Source organism: Podarcis erhardii (genome assembly GCF_964252035.2).
Source record: "Podarcis erhardii genome assembly, chromosome: Z".
NCBI lineage: Eukaryota > Metazoa > Chordata > Lepidosauria > Squamata > Lacertidae > Podarcis > Podarcis erhardii.
The window spans coordinates 18259646-18272719 of NC_138504.1; the positions used below are offsets into that span (position 1 = coordinate 18259646).

General features: G+C 45.7%; 2 protein-coding genes across 4 annotated transcripts in view; one reads left to right on the forward strand and one right to left on the reverse strand.

Annotated features, from left to right (window-relative positions):
- Positions 1-9038, reverse strand: part of BTK (Bruton tyrosine kinase) — a 36997-nt gene extending 27959 nt beyond the window's left edge. Inside the window, exons 1-3 of one of the 3 annotated variants that reach the window (XM_081848373.1) lie at positions 8798-9038; positions 5944-6078; positions 910-1110 (exon numbers count right to left, since the gene is read on the reverse strand). In XM_081848373.1, the coding sequence (XP_081704499.1) occupies positions 910-1050 (141 nt within the window). In that variant the 5' untranslated portion in view covers positions 1051-1110; positions 5944-6078; positions 8798-9038. Of the gene's footprint in view, positions 1-909; positions 1111-5943; positions 6151-8797 lie in introns of those variants that run through there. The other 2 variants (XM_081848375.1, XM_081848374.1) reach the window with 2 other exon arrangements.
- A 37-nt stretch (positions 9039-9075) lies between these two features.
- RPL36A (ribosomal protein L36a) lies at positions 9076-11846 on the forward strand. Its single transcript, XM_081848385.1, has 5 exons — positions 9076-9226; positions 9971-10076; positions 10707-10774; positions 11126-11248; positions 11760-11846. Exons 1-5 carry the CDS (start codon positions 9224-9226, stop codon positions 11778-11780), a joined length of 321 nt encoding a protein of 106 aa, XP_081704511.1. The 5' UTR covers positions 9076-9223; the 3' UTR covers positions 11781-11846.
- The last annotated feature ends 1228 nt before the right edge of the window (positions 11847-13074 follow it).

Genomic DNA, 13074 nt, shown 5'->3' on the forward strand with positions numbered 1-13074 from the left:
CATGAGTCCTTCTGTATCCATCAAAAGAATCACACCCACATACATTAAAGCACTATTATGCCACTTTAACAAGACATGGCTTCCCCCAAAGGATCCTGGGGACTGTAGTTTGTTAAATACACTGAGGGTTGTTAAGAGACCTTACCCTCCCCCCCAATCAAGCTACAATCCCGGGCATCCTTAACAAGCTAAGGTTCCCAGGGCTGTCAAAATGGTTTAAGAGCACTTTGCATGTAACCGTGCATATGTGACAGCACTTAGCCAGTTCAACGGGCCTTAGATCGCAATGTAAACCCGCAGCTGTGTTTCCTGCACAGACAAAAACCGCCTTCCTCGTGTAGATCTCCTTTGCAAGATCAAGGTGTTTTGTGTGCCTTCAGAGAGTTAGTGTGGGCACCCTACCACTTTGTTCTTGAATTCTTACCATCCCTGACCATTATCTGGGGCTGAGAGAAATCAGAGTCAAACAACATACCCCATACCTGGTTGAGCATGTTAGACTGGGACATTAGAAATCCAGCTTCAAACCCCCACTCAGCCACAAAGTTCACTAGGTGATCATGGGCCATTCACCATCCCTCAGCCTAACCGATGCACATTACCCAAGGCTGGTCCCTTGGGCACCTGAGACAGAAAATCCTGCAGATACATTTCCCTGTCTCTGTCAGTAAAAATACAGTAACAATAAATTAAATAACTAAACACTTGATGCCCTTTCATGGCATCTACAATCAGGAGCTTTAGGGTGGCTAGGTTCAAAAGAGGACGGCGTTGCTGCATCTTTAGTGACAACTACCTGCTGGAAGTCCCTCTTTAATGCAACTATTAAAGGTGCAAAAGCCCATATACTCTTTTGCACCTAGCTACCTCACTTATATCACAGCCAGCTGCCTCTTCTCTGTGACTCACCCCGCGCTCAAAGTCGTACTCATAGTAGGAGAGCTTGCTCTCAGTCAGCAGGAAGAGCCGTTTCTTGAAGTTGAGAGGGGATGTCTTCTTCTTCTGCTGGGAGCGTTTTAGAAAGATGCCCTCCAGAATAACATTCGACATGGCTCACGTCGCCTTCTCCTCCTCCTCCTCCCCTTCCACGGTGGATTCGCTGGACTTCCGCTAATCAAGAAAAAGGGACAGCTGCAATCCACATCATAATACAGACTAGGAAGGAAGCCCTGATTAACAGACTTCTGTGTAAACATGCTTATAAGGTCAAGGTAAAGGGACCCCTGACCATTAGGACCAGTCGTGACCGACTCTGGGGTTGTGGTGTTCATCTTGCATTATTGGCCGAGGAAGCCGGCGTACAGCTTCCGGGTCATGTGGCCAGCATGACTAAGCCACTTTTGGCGAACCAGAGCAGTGCACGGAAATGCCGTTTACCTTCCTGCCGGAGCGGAAGCTATTGATCTACTTGCACTTTGATGTGCTTTCGAACTGCTAGGTTGGCGGGAGCAGGGACCGAGCAACGGGAGCTCATCCCATTGTGGGGATTCGAACCGCCGACCTTCTGATCAGCAAGTCCTAGGCTCTGTGGTTTAGACCACAGCGCTACCCGCGTCCCTGTAAACATGCTTATATTGCACTGTTAATGACCCAAAGCTAGCTAATTCTCTTTCTTATTAAATCAAAATACATTCAGGGTGCACAAAATATATTCAAGATGCACAAACCCAGACCATCTTCACAAGTCCTTCTCTGGTTGCCCCAGCCAAGTGAGATACTAGGGAAAGGGCTTTTTCAGTGGTAGCCCCCTGACTGTGGAATGTTCTCCCTACAAGGTTGCTGGGTGCCTTTTTGGGATCATTTCAGTGCCATGTAAACAAAGGAACTTAGGAAGTGGCCTTATACCAAGACACGCCATTGGTCCACCTAGCTCAGTATTGTCTATACTAGGGTTACCAGACGTCCCCGGTTCCCAGGGACAGTCCCCAGATTTGCAAATCTGTCCCCAGAATGTCCCCAGGTTTGCAAATCTGTCCCCGGGAAATGTGGCAGCGGCCGCCTCAGCAGCCCTGAGCCAGCCTGGTAGCGCAGTTGGCTCTGGCTGGCTGTGGGCTGCTGACTGCCGCTGCCACCACCACTGCCAAAGGAGAACCGGGGATGTCCGGCAGTACAGATCTCCTGCTCCCTTCCACCTTTGTTTTGATTGATGAGGGAGGCTCGGGAGTTGTGGGCAGGCAGCCGCTACCCAGGAGAGGTGCAAGGCGCATGGTTTCTCTGCCAGGCAAGGTGCAAAGCTCTTCTTTCGCACCCTGTGAAACATAAATGCAATGTTTTTTTTAAAACTGGGCAAGGGCCGCCCGCCCGCCCATGACTCCCAAGACTCCCCTGATCTCCTGCCCCCTGCCCCCTTTGTTCTGACAGATTGGGGGAGGCTCGGGAACCGCGGGCGGGCAGCCATTGCCCAGTTTTTTAAAAACTCTGTGCGTTTATGTTTCACAGGGTGAGAAAGAAGGGCTTTGCACCTTTATACAACATGCATGTGTGCTTGGGCCCAGGGTCTTTTGCCTTACCATCCCCACTACTGACTCCCTGTTGCTACTCAGCTTTAAAAAATAAAAAAGTGTCCCTGGATTCATTGAAAAAAATCTAGTAACCATAGTTATACTGACTGTCAGCAGCCCTCCAGGATTTCAAACATGGTTCTCTCCCAGCCCTAAATGAAGATGCCATGAACATTTGAGAGTCTGCCAGCAAGACAGATGTTCTGCTATTAAGCTATAGTCATTCCTTGTCAGCTTTGACGGGCAGCAGCTTGACAGGGTCTCTTTTAACGGAAGATGCCAAGGGCTGAACAGGGGTGTCTTTTGCATCCAAAACGGACCCTCTCCCCCAATATATGCCACAGGGTTCAATTTTTCCATGATGCAGAATTTTGATATTCAAAATAATAGGTGTTATTGACGTCCATTATCTCTTTTGCCATGTGTGCAATCGATGCTGAGAGCTGACTTTGGGTTCTGACATTCTCTGTAAGATTATGAAAAGTTCCGTCATGTTCTGGTGCTCCTAAAAATATGCCTGGCCAAAGTTGCCATGGGAGCTACTTCCATGTGCAGTTGGAGATGGATCCAATTCCATGCAACAGAGGACACCAGCTGCTTGGAAGTAGAGGCAGTATCTATCTTATGCATTTAACGTCTTAATAAGCCTTCTCATCTGTACAGATTGTGGGGCTTTCAGATAAGATGAGGCCCCATCAGAAAAAAAGAACTGCACAGTTTAAATATGTTTCAGCTTCCCAACTTTGCTAATCTAAAAACAGCATAGCTGCTCTGTATTCTTGTTTGTTTTCCCCATTGAAGGAACCTTTGTGTTTCACCTAAGGATGGAGATCTGGGTGTAACAGCTTGATTTTATATTTTCACAAGGATGATGAACCATTGTATGTCTGTCTTGGGAAACGGTCCCACTGAAACCTACAAAATAGCAAAATATAACAAGTGTAGGGAAAATTTGGTGCTCTGGATGTTTGCTAAACTACAAATCCCATGATGCCTGGTCATTAGCCATGCTTGCAGAGGTTGATGGAAGTTGTAGTTCATTAACATTGGATGGGCCAAAGGTTTTCTACATTTGAAATAGGTCTTCGTTGGAATGTGTGGTACCTTCTCCTCCCACATTAAGACTGTGACTAAATTCAGATTTCATCCAGCATCAGCCAATTTTTCCCCTTCCTCTTCCCCCAATCTTGTTTTGTTTACCACAAAGCCTGATGATGAGTTATGGAGGACTCAAAAACTTGCACACTATTTTGTAGCATTTTGTTCAACCTAATAAAAGTATTACTTTTTGGATTTTTTTCTCTTCTGGGCCAACCTTTGCTTTTTGTATTAGAAGTAGGTTGCTCCCTAGCACAACTTCCAGAGCGTCAGAAAATGAAGGCATTAATTAGATAGAGCCAAGCAATGTTCAAAAAAGCTAACACAGACTTTTGAGCTACACCTCCTCCTGCCACTCTCATCTGCAATTGCAATCCATATGGGATTACAATTAGATAATGCATCTGTACTACTTTGAACACTGGAAAACACGGGTTGAATGCTAAGTATTATAATGTTTTATATATTTGTGGGGGGGGGGGAGTTATAGTTTTGCTGCTTTTGTTTTAACTATTTATTTTACTTGTATTTTTATCTTGTGAATTGCCCCGAGATCTTATGATGACGGGTAATACATAAGCCTAACAAACAAGCAAACAAACAAACAGTTCCAATACAGAAGGAGGGGGGAACCAGTTGCCAATGAATTTATTAATTGACTATAAATTCCTGGCTCTGCTATCTACAGGTAAAGGGACCCCTGACCATTAGGTCCAGTCGCGGATGACTCTGGGGTTGCGGCGCTCATCTCGCTCTTTAGGCCAAAGGAGCCGGTGTACAGCTTCCGGGTCATGTGGCCAGCATGACTAAGCCGCTTCTGGCGAACCAGAGCAGCGCACGGAAACACCATTTACCTTCCCGCCGGAGTGATACCTATTTACAGTGGTACCTCGGGTTATGTACTTAATTCGTTCCAGAGGTCCGTACTTAACCTGAAACTGTTCTTAACCTGAAGCACCACTTTAGCTAATGGGGCCTCCCACTGCCGCCACACCGCCGGAGCACGATTTCTGTTCTCATCCTGAAGCAAAGTTCTTAACCTGAAGCACTATTTCTGGGTTAGGGGAGTCTGTAACCTGAAGCGTATGTAACCTGAAGCGTATGTAACCCGAGGTACCACTGTACTATCTATTTGCACTCTGACGTGCTTCCGAACTGCTAGGTGGGCAAGAGCTGGGACCGAGCAACGGGAGCTCACCCTATTGCGGGGATTCAAACCGCCGACCTTCTGATCGGCAAGCCCTAGGCTCTGTGGTGTAACCCACAGCGCCACCCGCGTCGCCTGCTCTGCTATCTACCATGGCTCTAATTTTGTCCATAATCACAAATGTTCCATATTTATTTACTTACTCTTCCTTTATACAAAAAGTAAGAGAAAACATAGCATCAGTTACAGATAGGTAGCCGTGTTGGTCTGCCATGGTCAAAACAAAATAAAAAAATTCCTTCCAGTAGCACCTTAAAGACCAACTGAGTTAGTTCTAGGTATGAGCTTTCGTGTGCATGCACACTTCTTCAGATACACTGAAACCCCTCCCCACCTTCTCACTATATAGAAAGGTCCGGTGACTTCTGTTTCAGTGTATCTGAAGAAGTGTGCATGCACACGAAAGCTCATACCTAGAACTAACTCAGTTGGTCTTTAAGGTGCTACTGGAAGGAATTTTTTTATTTTGTTTTAAAACATAGCATGTAAGAAAAGAAGCCATCACAATACTTTTAATTCCCTATGTGAATGGCTTCAAAAAGCAAGTACATCACTGTCTCTGCGCACAGATGGCTTGTGATGGCCACAGGTGCCATGTTCCTTGGAAGAGTACAAATGCAGCGTAATCAGGAGCTGCACTTTAGCAGTCGTGCACATGCTGCACATGAAGGTCCTAGATTTGATCTCTGGCACCTCAGTGTGGATAATACTGAGTTAAATGGACCATTAGTCTGACGGTGTAAGGCAGCTTCCTACATTTCTGTGTACGCACATGTATATCTGCAAGGTACACAGTTAAGAAGACATGGCGTCCAAGATTTGAATACCAGCAGCCAGAGGTGCGTGGGCTGGGAAATACACCTGAGAACAGAAAACTAGAGTGTCTGTGTGGCCCACAATTTAGTTGCACTACACTCATCAAATCTGCTGTTGCTCTTATTCCTGTTGGTGTTCTCAGGCCCAAGATCATCACTCTGAAATTTTCCACTTGATTCCTGAATGAGGCTACGAATCTACCTGCCTTCATTGCTTTCATTTCGCCCTCCCCACTTCTTAGTTTGCTCTCCTCTCTCTCTCCCTCTCTCTTTTTCAAAAGCACTGTTGATTCTGGGCTAGCGCAAAGGATTAAAGACTCACTGATTGACTCTTGTCCTTGCTGTTCCACACACGGTGCTGCAAAGGGCTCCTCTCAAAAGCAGCAGCTTCCCTGAGACGCCTCTGGACTCTGGAACAGCCAGCACATAGGTGGATGGTTTTAAAATCTTCGAACGGCTGGTAAAAGGAATGGCAGCAGCAGGAGACTCAGTCAAAGAGCTGTGTTGCACTGCAGGGAAGACTGTCATCTGGAGCTAACCCCACCCTTTCAGTTCCCCTTTTCTTAGTTTCTGACCAAACTGTCTTTATTTCCTTTCAACCATGATGCCACCCTCAGGGTGTCTCCAGACATAAGGAGGTTAATTTGCGAACAGGTCATTGGCAACAGGTGCCCCCCCCCTTTCCTATTATCCTCTTTCCCCTGAAAAGAGTTAATCTTGATTAAATGGGGGGGGGGGCTTAAAATGGGCTGGCATTTTGATGTGAACAATGTTGTGTGGCTGCTGCAAATGACTTGTTTATATGGGAATACTGATCCCAGAGTATGCCCCCAGATGGGCATTTACTGAGCCTCCAGCCCAGGCGGTCACTAATTTGTGGGTGGGTTTCAAGCACACACCATAGGTTCACGCTTGCACAATGAAAATGGATTAAATCGCTCTGTCACCCTAGCGCAACAAATCTGCTTTTTAAGAAAAACAATGCCACAAGTGTTTGTTTGTTTTTTTGCTGCTAGGAAAGTGACTGAGAAATGTATTGAAAAGTGTGAGATGAACGAATTGTTAATGGGAAGATGTGTAAACACCCTGCAGGAAAACATGGGTGAATGCTTGTTGTTGTATAGCTACCCCATAAACAAATAAGAACAAGTGCTCAATAAGCAACAGACATAGTCTAACCACCGTGAAAGCTCTGTGCAAGCAAATGAGCTCAATAAAACCCCTGGAGGAGCTTTCAGTCTTGCTGCAAGAAAAGGAAGTCCTAGCTCAGTAGGGGGGCCAGGCCTTGCCTGGTAAGAGGCAATAGGTCTGTCTGCAGAGAGGGAAGGAGAGGGAAGGAGAAACTGAATTGGCTTCAGGACTAAGTGCAAGCAGATGGTTCCATGCATACCAGACCTTGAAGTACATTACAGTGGTACCTTGGGTTACATACGCTTCAGGTTACAGACTCCGCTAACCCAGAAATATTACCTCGGGTTAAGAACTTTGCTTCAGGATGAGACCAGAAATCGTGCTCCGGCGGGGCAGCAGCAGCAGGAGGCCTCATTAGCTAAAGTGGTGCTTCAGGTTAAGAACAGTTTCAGGTTAAGAACGGACCTGCAGAATGAATTAAGTACTTAACCCGAGGTAGCACTGTATTTCTTTCAAAGAATTCTGGACACTATTTTGTTAACGGCTGATGGGAATTATAACTTAGTGAGGGGTAAACTACTATGAACAGAATTATTTGAGGGAAGGAATGTGCTGCGAATGTAATATAAAATTATAGTGGGTACACAGCCATAGAAGCAGAGGGGAAGACAATGAAAGGAAGATGCAGAATCGGTTAACTATCTTTTATTGGGCTAATTTCAGATTTCTGTTTTCTGTTTTCCAGAATTCTTCATCAAGTAGGGTCAGCCTGTGGAAACATCCTGCGAAACTCAAAAGCTTTCACGCCAATCCAGTTGGCCCAATTCTGGAGCGTGGGGGAGGGGGTTGGAATACGTAATTATTGCACAGCAAACTGCAAAAGAGGCAAAGGAAGATGTTGCCTGTACTGTGTAAGAAAGAACAAGCTGAAGAGGGGTCATATCCAAGATGGATCCGGCCATTACAAGCAAATAAGGCTTGAGCAGGGTGCAATTTGAACTGGGGCTTAACTTTAGAGCTGGTTTTGCGAGCTTCATAAAATATGAAGAGTGATGCCAGGCACAGGAAGACTGTGGTCACAATGACACCATGCTGTACACTTAGAGCACACTTATATCTCGTTCACAGTCATGGCTTCCCCCAAAGAATCCTGGGAACTGTAGCTTGCCATGAATGCTGGGAACTGTAGCTCTCTGTGGAGGTAAACTACAAGTCCCAGGATTATTTGGTAGAAGTGGCAGCTGGTAAAGTAGTATAACCAGTGCTTTTTTCCTAAAAAAATGTTTAGGGTTTACTCTCATTTTCCTATTCACATTGAAATACTGCCCCTCAAAGAGGCCAAACTTAGATTCAAAAAATGTTTAGGGGTATGTGTACCCCTGCGTACCCCCAGGAAAAAAGCACTGAGTGTAACATTGTTTTAAATCTATGGTGGTGATGTGACATGTACAGCGATGCCCATTCTTTGTCCATGGCCCACATTAACCATTTCCCTCTTCCGCCTCCCTTTCTGTTTTGCTTACCAATTTGTCTGCCTAAGAGTTTTGGCAACTCAAAAGCCTGAAGATCACCGCTGCCTTTCATAACATTTGGGTTACCCTAATGTGCACCAATGCCTCTCTTTTAACCCCAGCCTGCAACTCAGAGCTGAGGTTAACTCCAGGTCAGGAAACTTCCCCCCCCCCCCCCAGTATTTGCAAAAACTGCCATTTGGCCAAGTCGGAGAGGAGTGTGTTTGTCAGTGGAAAGCTAAATAAAGTACTGGGTGCGTGTGTATGGGGAAGGTCAGGGCCAGAGGCAGCCCTCGCCAGTGTGAGGCCCGTTGAACATAGGGAGAATCTCCGGAGTTTGCACAGCCACAAAAGCTTCCTCTTTCCAAGTAATCCATTATGTGAGCAACTCTTCCTGATAAAATGGTTAAATAAAACACACTACACAACCTTTTTTGTGACTTTTTCTACTTGTAACATTTACTATTATTATTACTATTTTATGAAGATGGCTACGATGGCTATGATTTCAGTATCACTGCCAGACATCTGTACCTTTCTATGAGCTGCGTAAAAAGGAAATGTTATGTCAGCTGCTCCTTATCTGTCGCAGTCGCCGCAACGTCCCAATTGGGAAAAGCTGCACTTGGAAAAAATCTCCTTCTTATACCAACTAATGCATCCCGACCTTAACCCATGTTAAGGTAAGTCCCGCCGAGTACAATGGGGCTTCGTTACTCTCAGGTAAGTGTGCAACGGGAACAAGCCATGCAAGCACATGTGCCCGCAATTTCCTCTCCTTCCTGAAGGTGGCGGACACGGCTCGCTCGTTCTTCCTCCTCGACGACTCTATGATGAGCCTGCGAGTGGCGCTCTAGCCTTCCGGCTTCCCTTTCTTTTTCTGCTCTCGCGTATCTTTGACTTCCGCTTCCGGGAAGAAGTTCGTTCTTTCTCTGTGGAGGCGACGTTGACGCTGGCAAGATGGTGAGATGCTTGGATCCAAAGCCATCCGCTTCGGGGGCTAAGGGCAGCGGTTCGGGCGTGGGTCTCAGAGAAGCGGCGACAGACGGCCGACAGGGCTGGGGGGATTTGGTTGGGGAATCGCTGGGTTGTGGAGAGAAGGGAGGTGGAAAAGGCCCGAGGTTGGCAAGGCCAGAATGGGCATGGAGGGGAAGGGTAGACCCTGATTGTGCCTGTCCAAGGAGCGAGGGCCTGACGGTAGTGCAGGTCGCTCTTAGGCTATTGTAGGCTGCGCTGTGGTTCAGGTTGCGGGGGTGTTGGCGGAGGGCACGGTGCATATAATGGCATTTACATTCCTGCGTATAGAAAACTAGCTTGTCTGTGGAAAGGTTTCCAACCCAGCCTTCTCGTGCTGATTTTCTGCTGGCGGGGATTTGATTATTTGTAATTCCGTCGTGTAAACCTGTCGATTGCCATGTGTACCTCAGAAGAGCAGTTGCTGTGGGATGTGAGAATGCTGTTGTGCTCAAGTCCTGTTTTTTATTTATTTCACAATTTACACTTGAAAAGAACACTGCTGTGAGCTGTGTTCCATTGGCCCCTTGTATGCATTTTCGCTAGGTGGGTTTTCCTATTAAGGGGCATCTTACTCTGCCTGACCACATGGTATGCTAATTATCTAGTTAGCAGGATATAATCACATGGCTGCATGCAAAGCTAAGGAGACACACTTACTGCTGTAAAACTTAACTTGCTCTTCTTTGCCAGGTGAACGTCCCCAAAACCCGCAGGACTTACTGCAAAAAGTGTGGGAAGCACCAGCCCCACAAAGTAACCCAGTACAAGAAGGGCAAGGAGTCTTTGTATGCTCAGGGTAAGTTGCAGAAGTGTACATTTTACTCCCAATTTCTTGGAATCACAAAGAGCATGCCTGCAATATTGTAGAAATGGTGCATTTTTTTGAAACTTGGGATTGCCATCTGTAAAACGTTATTTGAGCATATCTTTCATTAATTTAAGAAAATGCAGGAGGAGTACAGAGCATTGTGCCATGTGGGAAATACAGAATCAGCTCATGTGAATACATGAAGTGTTGTGCTTCATTAAGTGGATTTTGCTTTTACTTTGCAGTGTTGGCCGTTGTGTGCACAACCCATACAAAATGTGGAGGCGGGGGGGGGGATAAGGGAATAAATACAGAGGTTCCCTTAACATTTAAAAATAAAGATTCTCCCTGCGTATACCTCATCACACAACACTGTGATAGTAAAGTAGGTAAACAACACCTGGCTTGTGAAACCTCGGAACCATAGGGGAGAAAAATAGGCAAGGTAAGCTGTTCCGAGAATGTGTGGCAGGAGGAAACAGTTGCATGTTGTAGGAATACAGATAGCCAACCTGCCTCATGGTGAAGTTGGTTGTTCCTGTGTCTTGTAGTGTTTAGGGGGGTTGAGTTTCAAGTAGACTTCACTGTTATCTGAAGGATTTAATTTCTTCCCATTAGGAAAGCGGCGATATGATCGCAAGCAGAGTGGCTATGGCGGCCAAACAAAGCCCATCTTCCGCAAAAAGGTGAGCCTAACTGGAAGGCTATGGGAACTTGTATGGTGCAACTTGAAGCTGAGTATGCTAGTGTGGAACTGGAGAAATCCTGTTGCGGGTTTATTTCAGGAATTAATATGAATGAATGAATGAATGAATGAAAAATCAGGACTTCTGGGACTGGATCTTCCTTTTTAGGATCTCAGCTTAATTTTGGTCACTTTTCATTTTCACGGAATACTAATCTGACTGATTGCCTCACCTTTTCACTTTTCTGCTTCCCTTTCTGCCTTGCCTTGTAAGTAGGTGTAGGGAAGGTAGGGGACAAATGTTGAGATAGGCCTTTGTCAGGGCCTGAATAGACTTTCTTTTCTGTTTCAGGCAAAGACCACAAAGAAGATTGTGCTGAGACTGGAATGTGTGGAGCCCAATTGCAGGTCAAAGAGGATGCTGGCCATTAAGAGGTGCAAGCACTTCGAGTTGGGGGGAGACAAGAAGAGAAAGGTACAATCCTTTGCTAAGTCATGTTCTGTGCAATGCTGGCCCCATCCTTTAGTGTCCAAAGTGATGCTGCCTGTCTTGCTAATTGTGGGTGTTTGTTGTGACAGTGAGAGATAATAGCTGTCCTTTGGACCATTAGATTTATTGTAAAAGTGGGTTTGATATAGTGTGATGACAGAAAAGAGTTGGAGGAATAAATAAGTGAAAACAAATCAGGATATGTACACTTTTCTCATGCACCTATCTTGTTTTAGGGCTTTTTGTAGGAGTGCAGTGGATTCAAATAGTATGAAAAACTACTTTTAAGGGTGCCTTATATGGGACCCACAATCATACACGTTTAAAATCATTTTCTAGGTTTATCTTTAGTCTTTGGGAGTGGTCCTGGTCAGCTGATAGCAAGTGATAAGCCTCTTTTGCAAATGGGGTGGTGGTGGGGAACCTGCAAAATTAAAAATGCTTTCGGGTGCTGTTGGCTGTATACTCAGTCTGGTTTTTCTATTTCCCCTTACAGGGCCAGGTTATCCAGTTCTAGGCTGCTGTGGAACCCATTGTTGGTTGGTGTATGAAATGTAATAAAAGTCCAATTGGATCACCCTAATATGTGTCATAGCCATTTTTGTTTACTAGTGTGAGCTTATCTCATTTTATCCCTGTGACAAAGCGGGTCTGTGGCCCAAGATAGCTTTCCTTGACCCCCTTGGTTGCCCAGCTGCAACACACTAACCCTGCAAGTTTACCAGTGGATCTTACTCTTCAGTATTTGCTGTCACCACCATTCCAGTCCCTGATGGGAGGGAACCTAGGGTACACAAAAACAACTGCTTTTAAAAGAGTTCTGAGCCAGTGCCCCAGCACTACTCTGTTCAACCCACAGCTTTGTGATTTACTCAGAATGTAGCATCAGCCCATTCTCTCTCAAACATACACACCAGAGAAGAGTGCGCTGGGCACTTACTAAACTCCCAGTAGACTAAATACCAAGGGTCTACGCACATGGAGATTATAATACCCTGAGGCTGGCAAATGATGTTTAAGCAGCCAAATTAAGAAACTATTAGGAATAAAGAGAGGGGAAAGCAGGTAGGTTAAAACAGAATACCAAAAAAATAGAGTACTGTGGCTCAGACTGAAGTAAAGGACCCCTGACAATGACTCTGGGATTGCGGCGCTCATCTTGTTTTATAGGCTGAGGGAGCTGGCGTTCGTCCACAGACAGATTTTCCGGGTCATGTGGCCAGCATGACTAAGCCACTTCTGGCACAACGGAACACCGAAAACGCCATTTACCTTCCCACTAGAGTGGTACAAGTGGTATCTACTTGCACTTTTTGGCATGCTTTCAAACTGCCAGGTTGGCAGGAGCTGGGACTGAGCAACAGGAGCTCACCCTGTCCTGGGGATTCGAACCACTGACCTGATCTAATCAAACCCTATTCACTACACTTAAGATTTACTCACAAAAATCAGCATGACTGGTCCACTTCATAGAAGATCCTGATGTTGTGAAGGGGACAAGGCTGCAAAAGCAGATTAGCTTTTAAAAGGCTCTTTTTGGTCAGGTATCTCACCTCAGATAAGGCCCCCTTAAGTACCATTTTTACATGTGAGGGGGCTTGGCAGGAGATACGGTCAATTTGGCTGTTCACGATCCTCACAAAACGAAACATTGACATCAGAACAAAGGTTGGGTCAAGCATACAAAAATACCAGATTGTTCGAACATCTGTGGATGAAGAACATGATAGCGGGGTAGGAGAGCTGGAAAAAATGCCAATATCTTTCACATCCAGCAAACAATGTGCTCTCTTGGTTTCAGAGAATACATG

What these genes read in the sequence shown, in the direction of transcription:
- RPL36A (XM_081848385.1), top strand. An exon ending in GGAGTCTTTGTATGCTCAGG is followed by an intron (nt 10,077 to 10,706) that starts GTAAGTTGCAGA and finishes TCTTCCCATTAG; the next exon opens with GAAAGCGGCGATATGATCGC. An exon ending in AGCCCATCTTCCGCAAAAAG is followed by an intron (nt 10,775 to 11,125) that starts GTGAGCCTAACT and finishes TTTCTGTTTCAG; the next exon opens with GCAAAGACCACAAAGAAGAT.